Consider the following 21,009-nt stretch of genomic DNA (forward strand, 5'->3'; position numbering starts at 1 on the left):
ATAATTGCATCCAGGTTGTTTTGCCATGTATCTTCCAATGTATTACCTAGGCATGCATTTTTATATTTATCAGGATTTTTTCAAATTAATTCAGTATGTTAGAAGTTGATGGCGCTGGACCGCCCTTGTTGTTTTAAGGATCTGGACTTTGTTTTCTCTAGGTATCTTGGATCAGTCTGCTGTCTGGGTGGATGAAATGAACTATTATGACATGCGCACTGATAGGAACAAAGGGATTTCCCCCTTGTCCCTACGTCCAGCTAATCCGCTCGGTATTGAGATAGACAAGTAAGTACCAAATGCCTTTAATCCGCTTTTTGAGTGGTTTTCTCTCTATGTGCCTTTGTGAATTCCAGAAAAATTTAATGATTTGCAGGGCAGGGAAAGATATGAAAATACATACATTCATTAGCTGTTAATATGCTGTTTGGTACTCAAGAGTTGCTGCTGCACACTGTCCTGCTTCCTAATCCTCATTTTTCGATAATCAATTAGAACTGTAGATAATCTAAAAGCCTGATATATTGAACTCCAGTGATATTTAGACTTTGAGGTTTAGATTTGATAAATAACCTAAGGCTTTGGATTTATACATGTATTTATGGAATACTTACTGTTGCATCTGAGTTTCATGGGGCTTTTAAGGATGTTTAGATTGCTATCTGTTGCTAAAATTGCACTGTAAACTGTGATATATTATACCACATCAACTAGTTTATTTTATTGAAATATTAATACTGTTTTCCAACTCACAGACTTTTTATTTTTGTTCGTAAGTACGGTGGAATTTATGACATATTTTTCTGAAATATAAACTTTATAGCAAGTGATAAATGGAATTAGAGGGCTTTAAATAGGACACTCTGAAGGGCTCCAAACCTGCCCAACTCCTAGAAATAGCATCAGGAATAGTATTTCTCTTGATCAAGATATCAGCTCTACCAAAACCAAAGGCTATTTAAAATTAAAATATTCCTAGGGAGTCTCATCTGCTGAATACTCTGGTTTTGAGGGGAAGTGCATTGGAGAAAATCTGCGGTGTCCGTTGTTACCTTACGCTGATGGAGAAACTGCACCTTCCCAAAACCTGTGTGGGATTTCCAGTGGATCCGTCCTCACCTGCCAGCCTCTGGCTGTGCATTGCCTTCCTAGTTTGAATACGTATTTTTCTTTCTTTTCAAAGTACTATCCCATTTTTTTGTAATAAGTTGAAGATTTTGTCTCTTTGTAAGTATTTTTCTGCAGCCTCTGACGTAACTTCTGACAGGTACATCTTTCATCTCCAGTTTTCCAACCCTGTTAAAATGTGGAGTCTAGGACTGTGGGCAGTATTCCAGCACCTTGCTAGAATACTTGCTGTCTCTCCTTCATTCTCCCTCCCCTGTTTGTTAATTAAAAACAATACCATAATAATAATTTTCACCACAGTGCTGCACTGGTAACTAGCAGCAAGTGGCTTGTTAGCTGATTCTCTTGAGTTGCTGCTTTTGCTGCTGGCGTGGTTGCTCATTATTCTGTACGGATGGCCTGGGTTCCTTTATCCTAGGTATATCTTTTGGCATTTGACCATGTTCCTCTCTTTGTTGTTTCCTTGACAAGTCTATCTTCTCAGGCCAGATGACAGTCTTTCTTAATGTTTTACCAACTATGTATAATAATTATTGATGATAAAGCTGTTATTGGTGATGGTGTAAATACTGATGAAAGAGTAATGTGGGTTTTAGTAAAACTTTACCTACAGATGTTCTCAGGTTTGCTTCTCCACAGATTGGGGTTTTGTTTAGTTAGTTCTTTAATCCATATGATGTATTCTGTCGGCATTGCATAAAAGTAAGTTCCAAATCAATCTTATGGTAGCAAGTCTTCTTTAAAATGACAATATGTTAATTTTGTCTGGTTAATTTTTTCAATGAAGCACTTAATCTCAAAGCCCATATAAATATGTTCTCAAACATTCTAAGAAACAATTGTGACTGGCTGACATTAAAACCAATTTTGTCTGCTTTGATATGGTATTTGTTGAGCCCTACAACAGCTTTTCCAATATTGTATCACAGAATGGTTTGGGTTGGAAGGGACCTTAAAGATCGTCTGGTTCCAACCATGGAACAGGTTGGAACAGCCATGGGCAGGGACACCTTCCACTAGACCAGGTTGCTCAAAGCCCCATCTAACCCGGGCTTGAACACTTCCAGGCTGTGGGCAATTTATCTGGGATTTAAGTCAAGATAACTAGTTCGATTGCGTAGTCTTCTGTCCATGGGTTTCCCACAATACATGTTTCTGAAAATGCATTGCTTATCCCACAGTTACCTTCAGTTTGTTCTTATTTAACAAAACTTCTAATGTAGTATGTGACCTTATAATCAAAATTGGTAGTTCTTACAGCTAAGACAGTGTCAGTGTAATAGATTAAGAATTATCTTCCAGAAACCTAGACAGCATTAGTTTAGGATTTGTTTAATTTAGTCATCTGTTTGGTTGCCTGTTAAATAGGAAACCAATGATATTGTATTTTAAATGTTTCATCTGAAAGCATTAGAAAATATCATGTTAATGAAACCTCAAATCTTGCATGAAAAAAGTCAGAAATATGTACATACACATAGGAGATAACCTTTTCGTGAGGGGAGCGGAAAATAGGGAAATCTTTGGCCAAGCATAACGTGGAGCCTTCTTCATTGTTCATTCATCTCCAAGATCACCTCCAAATTCACTGGAGGTGAAGCAGGAAGATTATGGCAAGCACTGGTGTGGAAAATGACCAGTTTGAGGGAAGGGACACCAGTCAGTATAACAAGGGATTGTGTGGAGGGACTGAGGGGTAAATTGTGGGGATGGGAGAGAGAGGAGAAGCCTGGTCTGCCTTTGTGCTACAGGTGACAGCGCAGTGGTAATAGTTGTGACTACAGATGGAACATTCTGTGTTTAATGAGAAAGTGGCTCCCCAATGGAAAAGCTTTCGTAATTTTCTTGAAAAATTGGAGCAATGTGATGTTTACTTTTATAAACTAATCTCTAATACCGTATAGTCTAGCTAAACTCACATGTTTGCAAATACTTGACATATGGGATGGGTGAGTAACGAGAAATTGTACAAGGTAGTGAAAAAAAGGCAATTATAAATTAAGAAACAGAGTGGATAAACAAGATATTAGCATTAACCATTACTAGACATGGGAATAATTTGTCACTAGAAGTGCTAAAAATTGTTAGAAATTTGGGATGCTTTAAAATAAGAGAAAGCCTGATATGATGAAGAACAGTTGTGCATCCAGGGAGATGGGACTGCGATATAATGGGTCTCTATTAATACCATCGGCTTCTTCTTAATATTTTGAAATGTGTGCAGATTGGGATGTATTTTAATTTTGAAGCTGAAGCGTTTGGCGTTGGTCTGACTTGGTGGGATTTACAACCCTTGCAGCCTGAGGGCTGATGAGGAAGGGGAAGGAGTGCCTTCTATTGGCTGTGCAAAGAGTGGTCAGCAAAAGGAACGTTTAAAGAGAGGACCATGGAGAGAAACGGTGAAAAACAGATGTGGGAAAATAGAATAAGGTAGATGGGAGCGCACTGCAGAAAAGGCAGGAAGTGGGCAGACTACAGAATGAGGGAGACAAAGAAGTCCCCCCTCTAGAAAGTGGTTGTCAGTCATCAGCAAATGATACAGAAAAGACAATCTGTATAGGAAAGAGTTAGATCACCTATCTGTTGTTATGTTTTTTGGGGTTTTTTTAATATGGGTTATGCTGAGTTCTAAAACTTCCTTTTATGTCTTTTTTAAACATCGCTTATGGTACTTTATCCAATTAAAATGCGTTTAAAAATTAATCACAGTTTTTGAATCATTCAGGTGGATACTTCCAAGATGTTGCAAATGGGACACTGAAATACAAGAAAAAAGATCCCGTAAGACATGAACAGAAGCGCTTTAGTACAGCATTTCATTAAACTGTTGGGCAAGCACATGGACAAAAAAAATTATTCTGACTCAGTTGATTTAAGATTGAAGTTTAATTGCAAGTGACTGGAAGTGAACAAAGGGTTTGAACTGTGAATTAAAGGAAGCAGATAATAGTGGGTCTATTATTATTATTCTATTAATAGAATACTGCCTGTAGATATATTGTAGGAGTACTATATGTACTCAAAATATGCACTGGAATTCTCTATTCATATTCATATTCAAATGTTGGAGGGATGCAAAGTAAAAACTATGGATATACACTCATGCTCCTGGTTGTTTTTTATGTAGTCAAGGTATTTTAAATGTTATATGTACACACAATGTGCAAGCTATCATCTTTCACCCTGTAAGTTAAACAAGTAGTAAGTGTACATAATTTCTGGCTGATACGTTGTTCATATTTTCCAAGAATTAATAGCTATTCTTGTGCCATACAACTAAGATTCTCAGTTGCTAAATAATAAAATAATTTATATTGAAATGAAACTTGAATTTGCTGGTTATTGTGTTTTGGTGGTGATCCTTAAAGTTGCAAGCGTATTCGTAGAAGAGTGTTTGCACACATTTGTTCTCCTGCCTTGCTGACAGTTGTTTGTTCATCTTTTAAACCACAGAACAGACCCAATTAGAGGAGGGTTGTTTTTACATTGTTATCACTTAGTGCGTGTTGTGTGTATGCTATGAAGTATTTAATTTACACCAGGTATTTAAAGTATTTAATCTTTGAGTTCTACTTTTTTAATTTCCAGAATGGAGTAAAGGCTGACACAAAGCTTTACAGTTTTCTCTCACCATCTTTCTGCTGACTGAAGATTAAAGCGGGTCTGTGTCACCTTCCTCCCCAAGGAACGTTCCTGGCTGTGGTGCTGAGCAGATGTAGCCAGAAACCCTGACTGAAGGCTTAAATAGCTTGCAGGAGGAAAAAAAACTACACAGAGTAGTCGCCTCAGTCAGAGAAAGGTGGAGACTTGGTATGAAAATGCTAACATTAACAGCGATGTTGCAGTGCTTGGGGTGGTTTTCACAGGTCAGAGCTGTTGCAGGAGCAGGTTGGTGGGTTACATCCTGCCAGCGTGGGTTTGTTCGGAATTATGGACAATTCTGGGAGAGAGTATGTTTCATAAAGACACTGGCTGCAATCTGTTGGTGGAAAATTCGGATCTAAATAAGATTTGTGAATGAATTGTTAGTTCAGATGTACCAGATACATTCCCCCTCCTGCACAGCAAGCCCTTTTTTCATCAAAGACTCGTTGCCTCCTCTGTCAGACTAAGAAAATCCGTTCTCTGCAAAGCAGTGACAGCAGTCAGACCTAGTGGTGGTTAGAAAATTTTTTTGAGTAGTGTTTGTTGTTTTTCATGGAGCGGAGGTCGTTATGGTGGATGCATCTCGTACATGAAAGCAGAGGCTGACATGCTAAGTACATTCCACAGACTGCTGTAGCCACCCACTCAATGCAGATGCTTCCCTCTTCCCACGCCAGCTTCCAAAGGGTTCTTCTGGGAGGAGGGAACGGACGATCTTACTCTGCCACCTAATGGTAAGCGTCAGCTGGCTGCTAGGTGGGACAGCACCCTGCAGGCTGTGGGCTTGATTTATTTTTAAGTGGCTTGATTTATTTTTAAGTGGCTTGATTTATTTTTAAGTGGCTTGCATGGAAGCGCAGTCACTTTCATCTGTGAATGCGATGGGCTTGCTGACACTTTTATCACAGAGATGCGTGCGGAAGCATCGTGAAACTCGCAGGAGAGATGCAGCACGCAGTACTATATAGTCCTGGTTTCCTGACATTAAAAAACAGAGCAACTCTTAGCTGCGTGTCAGGCTGTCGCAGCTACCAGCCTAGACCCTCTCAGCAGGTTTCTCTTTCCACATTCTGCCCTTTCTCAAATACGGTTGTCATTTTGCTGCCCTGTTTCTGATAATGCCGCCAGGGAGGAATTCCCAGCACGCTTCCTTGTCTTTCGGTTGCTGGGGAGACCTTTGTCTCAACACCTTCTGGTTTGTGGTGGTTCACCCACTTCAGTGTCCCCGACACTGGCCGTTGTGCCTGCAGGATGAACACCGTGTGGCTGGTGCAAAGCCTGCTGCCCGGAGCCAGGCGGGTACCAAAGGCAGGAGCGTATGGCAGCTCGCATGGAGCTGCTTTATGCCCTTTGCTATTCAGGGTCTGTGTTTTATTTAAAGCTGCTCCTTTTGACCTAGACACTCCTGTGGAAATGAGGTTCAAGTTACCTTTTGGTGGCTGTGTCCTGGTTTGGGAGCTGCCTTTAATCTGCAGACGTCGTCATGTGTGTTCGGAATCATACTGTGAGATGCTGAAATCTGGGAGCGAGAGAAGCTTTACAGAAAAGTCACAGCCTGCTAAGCTGTGTTCGTTAGTACCCATCGCTTCTGTGATTGAGCTGCAACTGCTCGGAGGCTCTGATTTATTTACCCGTGGAGATTGCAGCGAAGCTTAAACTTCTGGAGAACAGCAATGCTCTGTGTACGCAGAAGTTCTGTAGTAGAATTTGTAAGAGCCAATCTGCGCGGTAACCTTAAATGAGATTTGTGGAGTATGAGGCTGGGCAGAACCGAAAGGTCGGGGCAGTGCAGGAGGCGACTTGTACTGATGGGCACGTGCAGTGTAAGTGGATTGATCTCCTTCTCTGGAGATACTCCAGACCTGCCTGGACAAGGTCCTCTACAGCCTACTATAGGCGACCCTGCTTCGGCAGGAGGGTTGGACTGGGTGACCCACAGAGGTCCCTTCCAACCCCTACCATCCTGTGATTCCGTGATTCTGTGACTGTACCCTACAGGTCTGAAGCCACAGTAGATGTGCATGCCCTTCGCGTGGAAGCAAGGACCACTACATCTCACGCTGCGTGACTGTATTAGGTACACTCAAAATATGAGGGAAGAGAAAGTGTAGAATGGCTTGAAAACAAGTTTATTTTTACTATCGTTCTCATGAATATGAACAGTATGTGACATCTTAATTACTTTTGTATTTAAAATTGTTGCTGATGGATGAATAGGACTGGTTTAAAATGTTAAGAAGAGATATAGTGCCAGATCTGGTTCTGTTTCGAGTAAAATAGTCTGCCTAGCAGAAAGTACTGCTATATAAATCCAATATGAGTACCTTTGCTGACGTTGTAAAGGTAGCAAAATACATAGAGTTGTCAAGGATGGTTAACTTCTCTCTTCTTTGTCTGAGGTTTTCTGGATTCAATTTGTGATTCCCAGTATCTGTTACAGGGATTGCTTTTTAATCCATGATTAAGTATTCAGAATTGCTTCCTGAAGTGATTCTTGTATCAAATCAATAGAAAAATGATCAACAATTTAATAGCGTGTCAGCATGGTCTCAGCTTTTGCTTCTAGTTCTTATTCGCCCCATAATGTTGAAATGAGTAAAACAAAAATACTTTCTCAAGTCACATATGCGCTTGTTTAGAAGTAAACAGTAAGCAAGTTTTCATGAGCACAACTTCCAAGGACTTATTTAATTTACTGATGGCAGTTAATGGAACAAACTTGTGTGTATGTGGAGTCAGTCTCTTTCTAGATGCGTCTGGCCAGGCATTTTAGAAATACAGTTGCTTTCAGTTTGAACTTTTTAGTGAGCAGCTTGTTGTGAAGACAGCTGTGGCAAGTCATTCCAAGCTCCCCATATCTGTTAGTGGAAAAACTACTGGTAAAAATTTATGATAAAAATGAGGATACTACGCCATAGAGTATAACATATTGTTAACATACCGCACACATTCACATTCATGTTTCTACTCTGTTGTGACTATGTCTGAAATATGTCTGCACAGATAAAAGCACCCATAAACGCATTGCTAATTTATGGTTCTGCACAAATACATCTGCTGGGAAAAAGCTCCTAATAACTTTCCAGTGCAGTCAAACATCAAACTGAAAAAACCCCTCTTCATTCCTGTCTCACTGTCTGTGGGCAAAACTAATCTGCAGGAACTTACTACATCCCAAGCTCAATTATTGGTCTTTATCTCTATATATATATAAAAATAGTTGTTTTTTTTTTCCCCTAGGAGTTGTATAGCTCATGCATAAGCCTAAAATGTCATGCATACGTCTTACAATCTTGCAATAATAAGTAGCATTTGGTAATGGTGTGTATATTGAGTTTGTGTGCTTTTTGTGTTACATCAGTTACTTTCGGCTTCTGAGAAAATATATTGGAGTTCTGAAAAATAGAAACAAAATTCTGCTTCCCTTTTGTGTGCATACACTTACATAGTGCTTGCATTGAAGGTCTGAGTCTCTTCTGAGGTGACTGAAAGTTTTTTATTGGGTTTTTTTTTTAGCATTAAAAAATGTTATTGACCACAAAGATGCCACCATGCGTGGATTTAATAGAAAAACATTTTTAGACAGCCATGCCATATATTACATGTGAAGTACGGTTGTGCAAATTCGTGTGCCTGCTGGATGCTTTTGACAACTTTGAATGAAAAATAAGATATCTCAAAATGTCTCAAAGGAACAATAAATTGAAACTTTGCTTCTTACATCCACCAGCATTTTCTGCTCGGTAACTGGCATTCATGAAATTCAAGGTCACTGGTAATTCTGAATCTCACTACTTATGTTTATGAATTTTTCAGATTAGCAGTATTACTTTCTCAATGAACCACAGAGAAATGATGGGACCTTCATTTTTAGTTGTTGCATTTGTTTCTCACACTATTTTCCCTGTCCCTCTACTTTTCATATCTGTCATCACTTCTCCTTGCATCTCATTTGATGTGGGTTTTTTTTTTTCAAAAAAAGTATTGTTTCATGCCCCTGCTGTAATCAGGTGCTACTGATGAAGGACTGCTGTGCCATGTCCTCATGTATGTAGGTCCTCTGTACCTGCTTGGGCTAATGGCCGTTTGGAGATGAATAGAAACGTAGAGAAAGCAACTCTTGTTTCTGTCTAATTGTACTTTTTAATGAGCCTGCCTTTAGATTTGCTTCAGTTAATCTGCTGTTTGCTTTCTGTGATAAAAACAGCTTTAACCATCTTGAAACACGTTTAGATTACAGAAAAACCAAAACTAACAAATCATTGCTTTCGTGTCCATTCAGTTGGCTTTTCGTATGTATTAAATGGAATTCCAGTAGCTGTCTCTGGATTCTGCCCCCACCCAAGCTGCACCTCCAGTGCAAAGCAGGGCAGGTTTGCATCGGCCTACGGCGTGGGCTTTGTATAGCAGAGTTCACCTGGCTTGTGAGCATCAGAGAGGGGTTTATTGGCTTTGGAGTTTGAAGCTGTAGTCCAGAAATGACATAGTAAATTTTTAGAATAGAGTATTTCAGTTGGAAATATTGGATTGTCTAATCCAACTGCCTGACCAGTTCAGGGCTGACCGAAAGCACCCTTGTTTGCCACGGTGACCTTCTGAAGACGGGGTGCAGCTGGTGTTAAAGAACAGTGGTGAGCACACCTGGTGATGTGCTGAGAGTGCGTGGTGCACTGAACACGGCCAAGGGTTACGCGTGTGCCTGGACTGAGGGGTGAAGATTGCCATGTTTTTATCAAAAACTGCTTTAAATATTTTCATCACACTGATGTAAAATAAATGGAATGCATTTTCTGCAGGAGTATCTTAGAAGCTACTTGCAGTTTCAAAAATACCGTTGTAGAGAATCTGCTTCCACAAGGAGCTGGCGCTCACGCTGTCTTTGCGCGTTGGAAGACAGAATAAAAACAAACAAAACATGCCGTTTCTCACTCAAGACATGCCCGCTTTTCCTTTACGTTTTGTGTGCTATGAAGAGACAGATCAGCGTGTTCTGGTTTGCGGGAGGGTGAGTTTAGCTCAGGATTTCTTCCAGTGTTTGTAGTGGAGGTACGCTCTGCGCGTCTTTCATCCTGTTTCTGTGGGACTTCTACTGCGTGCGGACCCACAGACAACGAGCTGTCAACCTGGTGAGGTCCTGGTGTTTCGAAGTTAGCTAGATACTGGTTCCTGGCTTGTAGTGAATATTCTCTCTTATTTACTGAGCTTGGTGTACTGATTTCCCTGTCTAAAGGGTAGAGTTGGCTTTGAGAACATTCGGCATTAGTGATCCTACAGCTGAACATTAGTAGTATCAGGGTGAGTCTGTCTAGTCCTGTTTTCTGAAGGCAGCAGTTCTCTTTCTATAGAAGCATTTTATACAGTTGACATTTCTATCATAAGTGTAATGGTGAAATCAAAATGGTAGCATTAGTTTTACTTAGATTAGATTTCAATCTTTTCTTTCCCACTCACACTACACGTGTCTGTAATACCAGATTTAATTTCATGGTGAGATACAAGTTTATATTTACATCTTGTTGGAGCATGATTTGTTTGTTTGGTTTTTTTATGTGCCACTTTTAATTGTAAGCTGTTCACAATGAGTATTCCTTTTTCAGAGGCAGATTTCCTCAAAAAGATTTAGAGGCACTGTTTCCCGGGATGAGTGCTGATTTCACTAGTGAGAACTTCTCTGCTGCCTGGTACCTGATTGAGAATCATTCAACAACAAGGTTGGTTGCTGTCATATAAATAACTGTTTTAAATGCAAGTCACTTGATGTTATTTCATTATAGAATAGAATTGTCATTGGTGGCTGCCATTTAGAGTAACAGACCCGTAGCCTCCACTGCCTGTGGTGTTTCTGCTTGGCTAGAAACTGGAATCGAGCAGTTTGCTCAGTGTGGCCGTGAGGAGAACTTCATTTTTAACCAGACCTAATTCATGGTCTTTTTTTCCTTCCCCCGCCCTGTGTCGGATGGAAGTTGCCTGTCTTCAGGCTAAAGCCCTTTCTGAATCAAGAAGTTGGGCAGCATGGCCTTGAGTGGGAACTCCAGGTGTTGAGTCATCACTTAGAGGCTCAGGATAAGAGCACTGAACAGACAACTAAGAGTTAAACTGTTAGTATCAGTTAGCTTTTAGTTAACTCTTCCACTCTTGTGGAAAACGCTGTAGTAAAATAAGTTGGGCGAGTGAAGATCTTTAGGTAAATCTCTTAAAGTCTTGACCATTAAAGTCTTCATTTTTAAATCTAGTTTGTACCATGTACTTACATACATATATTTTTGCACATACAACCGAGTTCTGAAACTTTTATCTGCTGCTGTTCGGATAATACCAGAAGCCATTTTTAGTAGAGATGGTGAGCTGCTTGTTGTTGTTTTCAGCTGGGTATTCTGTAGCCCTTTGAAAGGAAATACCACTTTGCAAACTTTTTTGTTATTTAATGGTAGAAACAGGTGTGGGTTTGGTTTGGGTGGGGACATGGTTGTTTTTAGGAGCTCTGGAGATAGCCATTACCCTACTTGGGAAATACTTTAATTTCCTCTCAGTGATGTAGATTGAAGAGCCAAAAGAACAGCAAGAGAACACTGCTACCCAATACACGTGTAGTGACAGCATCTTTTGAAATCCCTCAGTCCAGTGGAATAAAAAGTATTAATTTTTGTTTTTAAATAAAAGCTGGTTTTTTGTGTATTAATTCAGCTTATGTTGGTTTATAAAAATTAAATCTTAGTGTTGAAGTTGCAAAAGCGGTGTAAAACTCAACAGGAAGAATGGCTCAAAGGGTAGGGTAAATCCAATCACGTTTTGAATCTAATTATAAATAGCTTTTTAAATAAAGAAGAAGCAAAACTGGGGTTTTTTTTTTGGTTTCCGACTTCAAAATGTGTAGTCTTAGAAATATTCTGGAATTGTATAATTATCTGCCCCGTATCGTTTGTGCTGTTTTTCCGGAAACACACAGCAGCAGTTTAGTTCTTGTCCTCTGTGTAACCTCAGGTACTGGGAGTGCTGAATGTGTGGTGCACTGATGTTTTGGTTAGCTTATGTCTGTTTTTTCCTTGACGGAAATTCTTTTTAAGCAATCAAAATAACATCTATTTTTACTATTTTTTTTATTTTTTTTTTTTTACCCCCGGCAATATCCTGACAAATATAAACAAACTACTTAGACAAACTATTAGATCCTCAGAGAACATGAAACAGTGCTTAAAAAGAGAGCTGTACAGCTTTTTGCTACTTTGAAAATGCTGCTGGTCAGTCCTTCTTGTATGCCCAAGGAGACCCATCCAGCTCCAGCAGATGCAAACGGGAAATAAAGCAAAATGCTGTGACTTGATCAGTATAAAAAGGAAAATGCCTGTAAATGCACCCATGAGTTTTGTCTCCCAGCAGGTGGTCATGGCCTTCTCGCTGCCTGGGCTACAGTTTGGGTTGTTTGCTTAATATGGCTTTTTCTGCCACTGTTTAAAATGGGCAAAAAGTGTTGGTGGAGTTGCCTTATGTCTTAATTTCTTTGCTTTTTTGTTTCCCTCTCCTCGCTGAGGTGTAGTGCAGTTTTTTGTTTGATTCTTTTGTATTGGGGAAATGGGTTTGGCCTGCAGGTAGGAGAAAAGACTGTAAGGATGAAAATCGTGTTATATTTGTATTTCTGAGCTTGTTTGTGATAGAGCTTTTGTAATGAATCCAGTACTGTAACTACTGAGATCGTATTCATCAACAAAAAAATGATACACAAGTAATGAAGAATTAGTCATGACGTAAGACTTCTGAAATAATTGCAGCTGCTTGCGAAAAATGAAAATTTGACATCAAATGTAAACTGGCAATAGTAGTGAAGATAAAAAGAATCCTACCATACAAACAACAATGGTGACTCGGTGATTAATATTCCCTTATGAAGTGTCTTTCAGAAACAAATCAGTAGGCTACATGTAGAAAACATACTTTCTTAAAGCAGGGGTCTGTTCAGCTTTTCTTTGGTTTTGTGCTAATATTGTGTTCAATTCTGAACTGTATGTCCACACCAACATAAAAATCTGGAAGGAATTCGGAAACTGAAAGCAAACAAGGGTTGTGCACTAAGCTGCAGAGTTAAACAAATGTCATTGTTAAAGGGACTTGTGGCATCCTAGTAGTTAACCTGGTGTACTAAGTGTAGTGAATCGTGCCGTCACCTGTTTAGTGTAGTACAGGCAGTTAACTAAGAGCAGTGTTGCATATGCAGAAGAAATTTCTTGACTAATTTGTATTATGGAGAAGTCTATTCCATCACAAGTGATAGGAGCCATTCATTTAGGATTAAAACTAAAAAGCAATAACACTTCAGACTAAGAGTAAATTGTCATCATCGAGATGTACACGCTTTAGCAGTTAGTCTTCAATAGTAGTTGCAAAAGTAGCTGGCTTTATTTTCCAGGTAGTTTGTTCTGTTCATTCATCAGCTGAGCTTATTTGTTGTTTAACGCCATGGGGGTTTTCTTGTTTGTTTTCAGTTTTGATCAGCTCAAAATGGCTGTTGTGAATTTGAAGAAACAAGCCAATAAGAAAAATGAGGGGAGTCTGGCCTATGTGAAAGGAGGTCTCAGCACGTTTTTTGAAGCACAAGATGCTCTGTCAGGTAAAGATGCTTTGCACTTACTAAATGTAGTGTAGGAGAGAAGACAGTATCTGCATGGGTGGTTGAATTTAGTATTAAAAACACTGGTTTTTCTTCGCAGTCTTGTCTAAAAGTGTACAACGAGCCCAAAATCTGTGTTGTGTTGGTAACAAGCTGGGACTGGCTAGCTGATTGCTGTGGTGTGTTTGCAAAAGGTGGCACCAAATGTGTCTTATGGGAATTGGAGGCCTTTGATGAAACTGCTCAGACCACAAATCCAGAAAAGAGAAGAAATGTTAAACTGGAGATAATATCAAGATGACTTGCAAACCGTAGCAGCATTAAAACTTGATTTTATGATTCCTTATCCCATAGTCAGACTGTGGTATTTATATGAATATTCAGTACGCTCTGATTTGGGAAATCAGATGGCCTTTATATTCTGCTTGCCGTAGGGAAAATGCAGCACACAAGCGAGATCAGCTTAGTTGTCTGTGCCATTTTTTTATAATCTTTATTTTATCTAAATACACACACTCTTAAAGCAGAAAATGTGTCTCAGGTAAAAGGTCATTGTGGCTTGCTGCAGTCCTGTCTAGTTTGAGACTGTGCTGGATAAGAAAGTGGCAGTGCCAGGCCATCCCCAACAGAGTTGACATTTACCACGATGCTGTTCTTCATGGATACTGTGTCCTGCAGGATCATCACTCCTGGTCATTGATCCTGTGTTAGTGGGTGCCATGGAGTAGGAAAACGGATATTGATACAACCACAGCCAAGCTAGCTCTTCCACTGCTGTTAGGATCTCTGCTTTGGAGAAGTACCAGTTTTCTCTTGACCCACTTGCAGGACACTCGGTGACTGTCTGGTGGCCAATTCCATGTGTCTGGGAAAAGGGAGCGTGGTGCTGTGTCACCTGGTGGCCCACTGGTATCACTTGCCCCAGGCAAGTTAACCTGCGACCGGCCCTGCAGATCACAGCACTCTCAGAATTCGGTGATACTTAAGAGGAGAACTTTTTCCACAAGTGTGAACATACGTGCTTTGGTAGGGAGGACTCTTCTTCAGCCATCTGAAGATTCCTGCTGTGAAGAAACCCCTGAATGTCTTTATTACCCACTCAGAACTGACCTGTTACTGATAAGTTTTGGAAAACTTTGGGCTAAATCTAGATAGCTTTAGTAACATAAGAGAAGTGTTACAGGATTACTGGAAATGCTAAAGAATGTGGTAATAGTCATAGGAGAAGACACTAAGAAGAATCAGTATTTGGCATTCTTGAACTTTTTTTAAGCTGAGTTTTTATTAAATGCTAGGAAAAATTATAATAGGCTATTTTTTTTGTAAGTGTTAAATAATGTTGAACTGCTAATTTTTCTTGACTAGTTCAAGATCCTAAGTAATCCTGAACAAATACTGAAATGTGACTTGGTTTTCACGGTTACTGCTGGGGACAAAAAGTAGTGCTGGCAGGCCTGTGTTACCGTGGAAGAACATTTTTTGGACCAACATAGACTTAGTAGGATTTACAGCAAGCTAATACAAACTGTAAATGTTGTGAGGTTTTAGAAAGGCTGAACACAACTGAATGATTTTCTCTTGTCTCATCTCTTGAAGTGCAGGGTTCTTGCCTTTGGAGACCGATTGCCTGATAAGGGAAGAGGTCAGAGAGCAAGCAGGAATGTAGAAAATAACAACAGGGAAAGCAAACCCATTTATTTCACTAACTACTATGTTCTCATTTTTAAAAAATTATAATAGCTGTAATATTGTTTTGCATCCCTTATCTGTATCAGAATGTTATTTTTACCTAAAATTAGAGTTTATTAGTGCAGTCCTTCAGATAAATTACGAACTCAAAACTTGGGGTGACTCATATGGTTCTTGGTGTCACTTTTCATCTTTAACCAAAATGGCTTATTTTTGTCTTCCTCCCGGTGATCTTCCTGAAGTGCTCAAAAGGAAGCAGGCTTGTAGCTCAGGTTGTTATAAACAGTGAATTAAAATAGTCGCAAGGAAGAATGGCCTTGAATCTGTTGTAGAAGAAAACTAGAGACTTGAAGTCGTATGAATTCAGAGCTGTAACAGTGGAGTTCAAGGAACCTATCAATACAATACTTAGTTCTTCAATTCTGAAACCAAGTTCTTAATGAGGGTGCAGTGCAGGTCGCAGCTGCCTTCTGTGTTTTAATGTGCATCTCTCTGTTGCAAGTTCCTATTAAATGCACGTGCAGAAGTGCTTTTAACTCTTTGCAGTCAAAAAAAAGCACCCCTTATTGCGTATGAATTTCAGCTTTGTAACACAGAACTGCTTATTTGCCCATTCCTCCTTATGCACAATATCTTTTGGGGAGTGTAGCTGGAAAAACTGTGTAACTTTTGAAAGACTTGAACCTGTGATAGGTACAATCAACAACTAAATTGGATGTGGAGAAGCTTCCAGTAGTACCAAGAAAAATGATATCTTTGACATCATCGTCCAGCCCTCCCGCCCGGTGTCAAAGCTTTTGTCCAGGACATTTGAGCACTACAGTTTTCTGAAAAGACAGATGACAAGAACTAAGCACAAGCATTATTAGTGTTGTTCTAGAGAAACAGCTCAGATGCAAAACTTAAAAAGAAAACCAAACCAATAAAACCACCAAACAAATAAAAACTCCATGAATTCTTAGGCATGCAATTATGAAAATCAAGGTCTTTAACAGAAGAACATTAAATTTAAAATCCTATTATACTCTGACTATACGGTGTTTGTGCAAGGTGATGTAATGGAACTTTTCTGTCCTTACAAATGTAAGGGTGGGTTTGTGTGTCTTATTTTCTCCTTGTAAAAGGTGCAACTAGAATTTGTGTGCATTTAAACAAATCAACGTGAAGAATAGTTTATATCTGAAAGCTGAAAGATTGTTTCAGCACAGACTCTTAGGGACATAGCTTTGGTTGTGCAAACTTCCGTTATTTGATGCTGAGCATACAGCTGAAAACTGACTCAAGGGAAAATCATTACTGAATACATCTAGTCTGTCTTCCAATATGATTTAAATTTCCTGAGCTGCTTCATTTTAGGTTTTGATTTTTTTTTTTCACTCACTTCCTTTGGGAAGATTTCTAAAATCTAATGCATTTTCTGAAGATACTTTTTTGTTGATGAGCAAAAATTTAGGCTCTCAATTTTCCCCTTCAGATATCCTAGAACACATCTTCCAACCCCAGTGGTTATGCTTTATGAACTGCTGGTCTCTTCGGCTGTTGCTGTAGAGCGGAGCTATCTGTGCACAGTGATTTCTCCTAGGTCTCTCTGAACTGGTACAGGATGTTACTTTCTGTACGAGGCTCACTTTGAGGTAGGTGACCCTGCTTCGGCAGGAGGTTTGGACTAGATGACCCACAGAGGTCCCTTCCAACCCCTACTATTCTGTGATTCTGTGAATACTTGCTTTACGAGGCGCTTTGTATTCATCGATTTACACGTCCATTTATATCTGTTTTTTTGACTCATACACATTTAACAATATTTGTTTCAAATACGTGAACTTGGATCTGAGAAACCCTGAAATACCAATTATGGTGCAGCTTTTTGTATTAGCTGGGAACAGTGAGCCCAGTCTGCTCTTAAGTGTGCTATCAGACGGTATTACACATTTAAATGAGTATTAATATTTTCACAAGCAGTGAAAACCGTAAAAAGCTATCCCGAGATGTTTATTGCATTATGTGGTTTAGAAGCTGTTTACTAAGAAAATAAGAGGTCAAGTAGGCCAGAACCCCTGCTCGTTTGCTTTAATTTCTTGGAGAACAGGATTGCCTTATCAGCTCCTGGCGTTTCCCTGCCCGTTAGCCTGGCTGACAGTTTGACAGTGACTGTGCTGCGGAGGAGATCCTCGGCAGGAAGCTTGTTTCGCCAGCTGAAGGGAGCCTAAACTGAGCTGGGGGGAACGGGGCTCACCTCAACTTGACCCAGTTGCCTACATCGGGAGTTCAGCTGGTTTAGCTCCCGTAATTCGAAGAGCAACCCAGAAGGTGGCATTCCTAAAAGAGCTGCTGTTTGTGCTGGAGACAGGTCGCGTTTTATTCTCATCAGCAAGTCATGTCCTTCACAGAAGTCTTTGGACAGTTAGCAAATTCATTTACTTTGAATATATTTGTTCAGAAGTGCCCTTGTTGTAAAGAATCTTAGGCTGCAGTTTTCCTTAAGTGAAAGGAAGAAAATAGGAAAGTGACCACTTCAGTCACTCAATTATGCAAAAACGTGCAAGTATGACATCTAGATTGGCAAGTAAAGAAGAAGCTGTGTTGTCTCTGAACCACAGAATCCCAGCATGTTCGGGGTTGGCAGGGACCTCTGTGGGTCACCCAGCCCAACCCCCTGCCCAAGCAGGGTCACCCAGAGCCGGCTGCACAGCACCGCGTCCAGGCGGGGCTGGAATATCTCCAGAGAAGGAGACTCCACAGCCTCCCTGGGCAGCCTGGGCCAGGGCTCTGTCACCCTCAGAGGGAAGAAGTTCTTCCTCGGGTTCAGCTGGAGCTTCCTCTGCTTCAGTTTGTGCCCATTGCCGCTTGTCCTGTCGCTGGGCACCGCTGAAAAGAGCTCACAACAGATATGTTGAACAAATTTGAAATTTAGATTGGACTCTAGTTTGCCATGGCAACAGATTTTCTTGTGCAGTTACAACTACAAACACCTTTTACGCTTCCCACCCGCCCTTGGCCCTGTGCTCCTTCCACGGGGTTGCAGTGGTGCGGTGGAGGCGAGGGTCAGACACGCTCGCTGGTCAGTAAAGGAAATTCTCTTTCTCATGAGTGAGTTTCCCCCCGAAGCATCTCTCTGGGGCTGCCCTGCAGCTGTGAGACGCTGGATCCGGCCGAAGGACGCGTGTGGGGGCAAGAGAGCAGGGCTTGTCCCAAACAGCGTTATATGGGCCCAGACAGCGTTACGTGGGTTTAGTGCTCTAAGGTAATAACACGAATATCTCTCGATTCCCTCCAGGCAGATGAGGTCTGCAGATATTTTTCTTGACTGCGTGTAGTTATGCTTGTCTGAACTTCTAACTGGGAGGCTTTTTGTCTGGTCCCCGTGGAAGGAACACTTAGCTTTTTAAACATCAGTTGATGCAAACACAGTAAGCCTAGACTCTGATAAAGTGTTTTTCATAACATTTTTCACTATGAAAACTTAACTTTTTTTTGGTAACACAGCTTTGGTATACATATGAACACCCTTATTGTTAGATCTGAATATAATGTATAAAAATAGCTTCAGTACACAAAGAAAGTAGCATGTTAAACATGCAGAAGGAAATACAGCAAATCCTCTTGTGTGTTTACAGAGTAACTTAGGCAGGTCTATACCTTTTTAGTATGTCCTAAAATACCTTATTTCACAGTGGTCCAAAAATCACTCCTCTTCTACGCTACCAGTTACATACGTTTAATGTGCCTTTATCTGTACTCCACAGTGCTTTCCACCTTTCTGGAACTTAATACCTTGTTTTATTTTTACTCTTTTCCCCATTGGCATCGTTTTCTCTGTCTGAACATGCCTATGAATTGGCTTAGTGATATCATTCTTCCTCTGTTTACAGCACTGCTGTTTCAAACTGAGAATCTAAAATGCTTTATGCTAAGTTGCTAACTTTAAACGCTACCAGTGTGAAAAAAAGGCTATCTTCCATTTTCTAAAAGGAAAAGGAGGGAGTAGTGTTGCTATTGTATATTCTTCTCTAAAGGAGATGAAAAAGAGAACTGCTTTGGAGATGGGGTGTTTGAAAACTTTCAGGAACTGCTTAACGATGATGGTACAATTTCTGAATAAGCTGCCTTCAGAATAAAAAAGCTACAGTTTGTGGCTTGACATTTTTGAAAGTGCTAACATGGTAAATCATTCTCTTTCAAGACTTCTGTGCATTAAAGGAAGTCTTCGCCATGTTTTACATGCATCGGCAAGAAAAGGTGCTTTGATAGAGGTTTAGATGTTACAGTTCAGTTTTGGAAGTACTTAGGTGTCTCCCCATCAGGAGTAACATTATAGTTAATTGCTCATCAGTCAGCTTGTGTTGTGGTTGCTGTTCAGATGAACTCACCTTTCAGTATGTACCATTAAATCCAGTACAGCAACTGGCTGTCCGAGACCAGAACTGGTGTGTATGAATGGAAAAATATTGTTAGAACCTTTAATGTTTTTGTTGTAAAATTATAGAGGTATTTTTGTAGAGAAGTGGTGTCCACGTCATATATGAAATATGTGCTACAGGTAATAATACACCATCTTTCAAGATAGGCCTCTGTTCCTTAAAAAATTTCAACTTTCTTAAATTCTTTGTGCAGGGTCAAGGGATTGAAGGGTCAAATTTAGTAGTTTGAGAATGATGGAATTTTCTCTCTCCCCTCCTTGCCCTCCTGCCCCAAATGAAAATTCCTCCTTGGAAGGAGCCTGGAGACTACCAAGGGCCATCCTGTTTGAGAAAAGCCACCCTCTCACTCCTCGCAGTAGGACGGAGGTCACAGGGCTGCCTTACTAAGGGTAGTTTCTGGCCGTCTTTGCTAGTTCTTAGTTTGCAGCTACATAACACGGGCGAGTAGGGGTGGCATTGTAGAGGAAGCCAGCTGGCAGGGCGTGCAGTTTGGGGTGCTGTTTTAGACCAGCTCGAGTATCGCCCGGTGCGCTGAATTCCAGGTGTCTGCTGGAGCACGTTGGGTTACTCATGGAGTGCATCTTCTAGTTTTGCTTCATCTTAAAAGAATCCAGTTGAGGGACTCGGGTTGCTCGGCCGTGCAAATCAAAGCAAGATAAGCTGGGACAATTGGGAGGCTGGTTTCAAAACTGTATTTGTGTTTTGAACTAAAATACGTCGTTAGTTGCTTTCTTCAAAGCGCTGAGCATCGCTGTTTTCAAGGGTAGCTGGCCTTGGCTTCATTCTGCTGAGAACCAGCAGGAAGCAGTAGGAGGTTTTTTAGAAGCCTTAATTTTATCTAAAGCAACTGGAGCTGATGGCTGTTTGATAGAGCGGATTTTTCTTATGTTAACAGACAAAAAATTTGAAAGAAAAATCAGTTTTAAATAATTGCTTTATATATGCTGTATGCATATATACAGCAATAGTACAAAAAAAAGGGAAAAAGAAGCACTGCTCAGTCTGTGTGGCACTGAACAGAGAAGAAGAGGGAAGGAAGGCGGTGTAAGAGAAGGGAAGTAGAATAAGGGAGTATCTACATTTCATTCACTGTGCGTATTTCCAGAGTAGTATGGTGTAGTCTGGCTATGGTGTAAATCTCTCCCTTCCTGAAAAAGAAATTATGATAAAACAACAAATTAATGCTGGTACTATGCATTTCCACATCCATTCGTTAATACCAGATGGAAAGAAGAATTGGGGCACTTGGCATTTTAGGACAGGAATAAAATAGCATCTTCAAAAAAAATAAAGCAAACTCCCCTCCATTTTCATGTTGATTTGAGCAAAAGCATCGCAGTCCTTCTGTGTAATGGTTACTACAGTGTGTTGCTACAAGATGCTTTGAAATTGTGTGTTTCGAGAGTGCAGTTTTATAGATTAAAACAACTGGTGGGGGAGCGTTCTAGCACTTGATTTTGGGTCATCCAAATTCCCCATGACTCTCTTTTTACCTTTGAATTATTGGTGATTCCTTTTCGGTGA

At 40.3% G+C, this 21,009-nt stretch overlaps 1 protein-coding gene across 3 annotated transcripts in view; it reads left to right on the forward strand.

Annotated features, from left to right (window-relative positions):
• Positions 1-21,009, forward strand: part of EXOC2 (exocyst complex component 2) — a 129,306-nt gene that overhangs the window by 22,443 nt on the left and 85,854 nt on the right. For all 3 annotated transcript variants that reach the window (XM_075417179.1, XM_075417181.1, XM_075417180.1), the window contains 3 exons: positions 162-288; positions 10,371-10,484; positions 13,251-13,375. In XM_075417179.1, coding sequence (XP_075273294.1) covers positions 162-288; positions 10,371-10,484; positions 13,251-13,375 — 366 coding nt within the window. The remainder of the gene's footprint in view (positions 1-161; positions 289-10,370; positions 10,485-13,250; positions 13,376-21,009) is intronic.

The sequence above is a fragment of the Opisthocomus hoazin genome, chromosome 3 (assembly GCF_030867145.1).
Source record: "Opisthocomus hoazin isolate bOpiHoa1 chromosome 3, bOpiHoa1.hap1, whole genome shotgun sequence".
In the NCBI taxonomy this organism is placed as follows: domain Eukaryota; kingdom Metazoa; phylum Chordata; class Aves; order Opisthocomiformes; family Opisthocomidae; genus Opisthocomus; species Opisthocomus hoazin.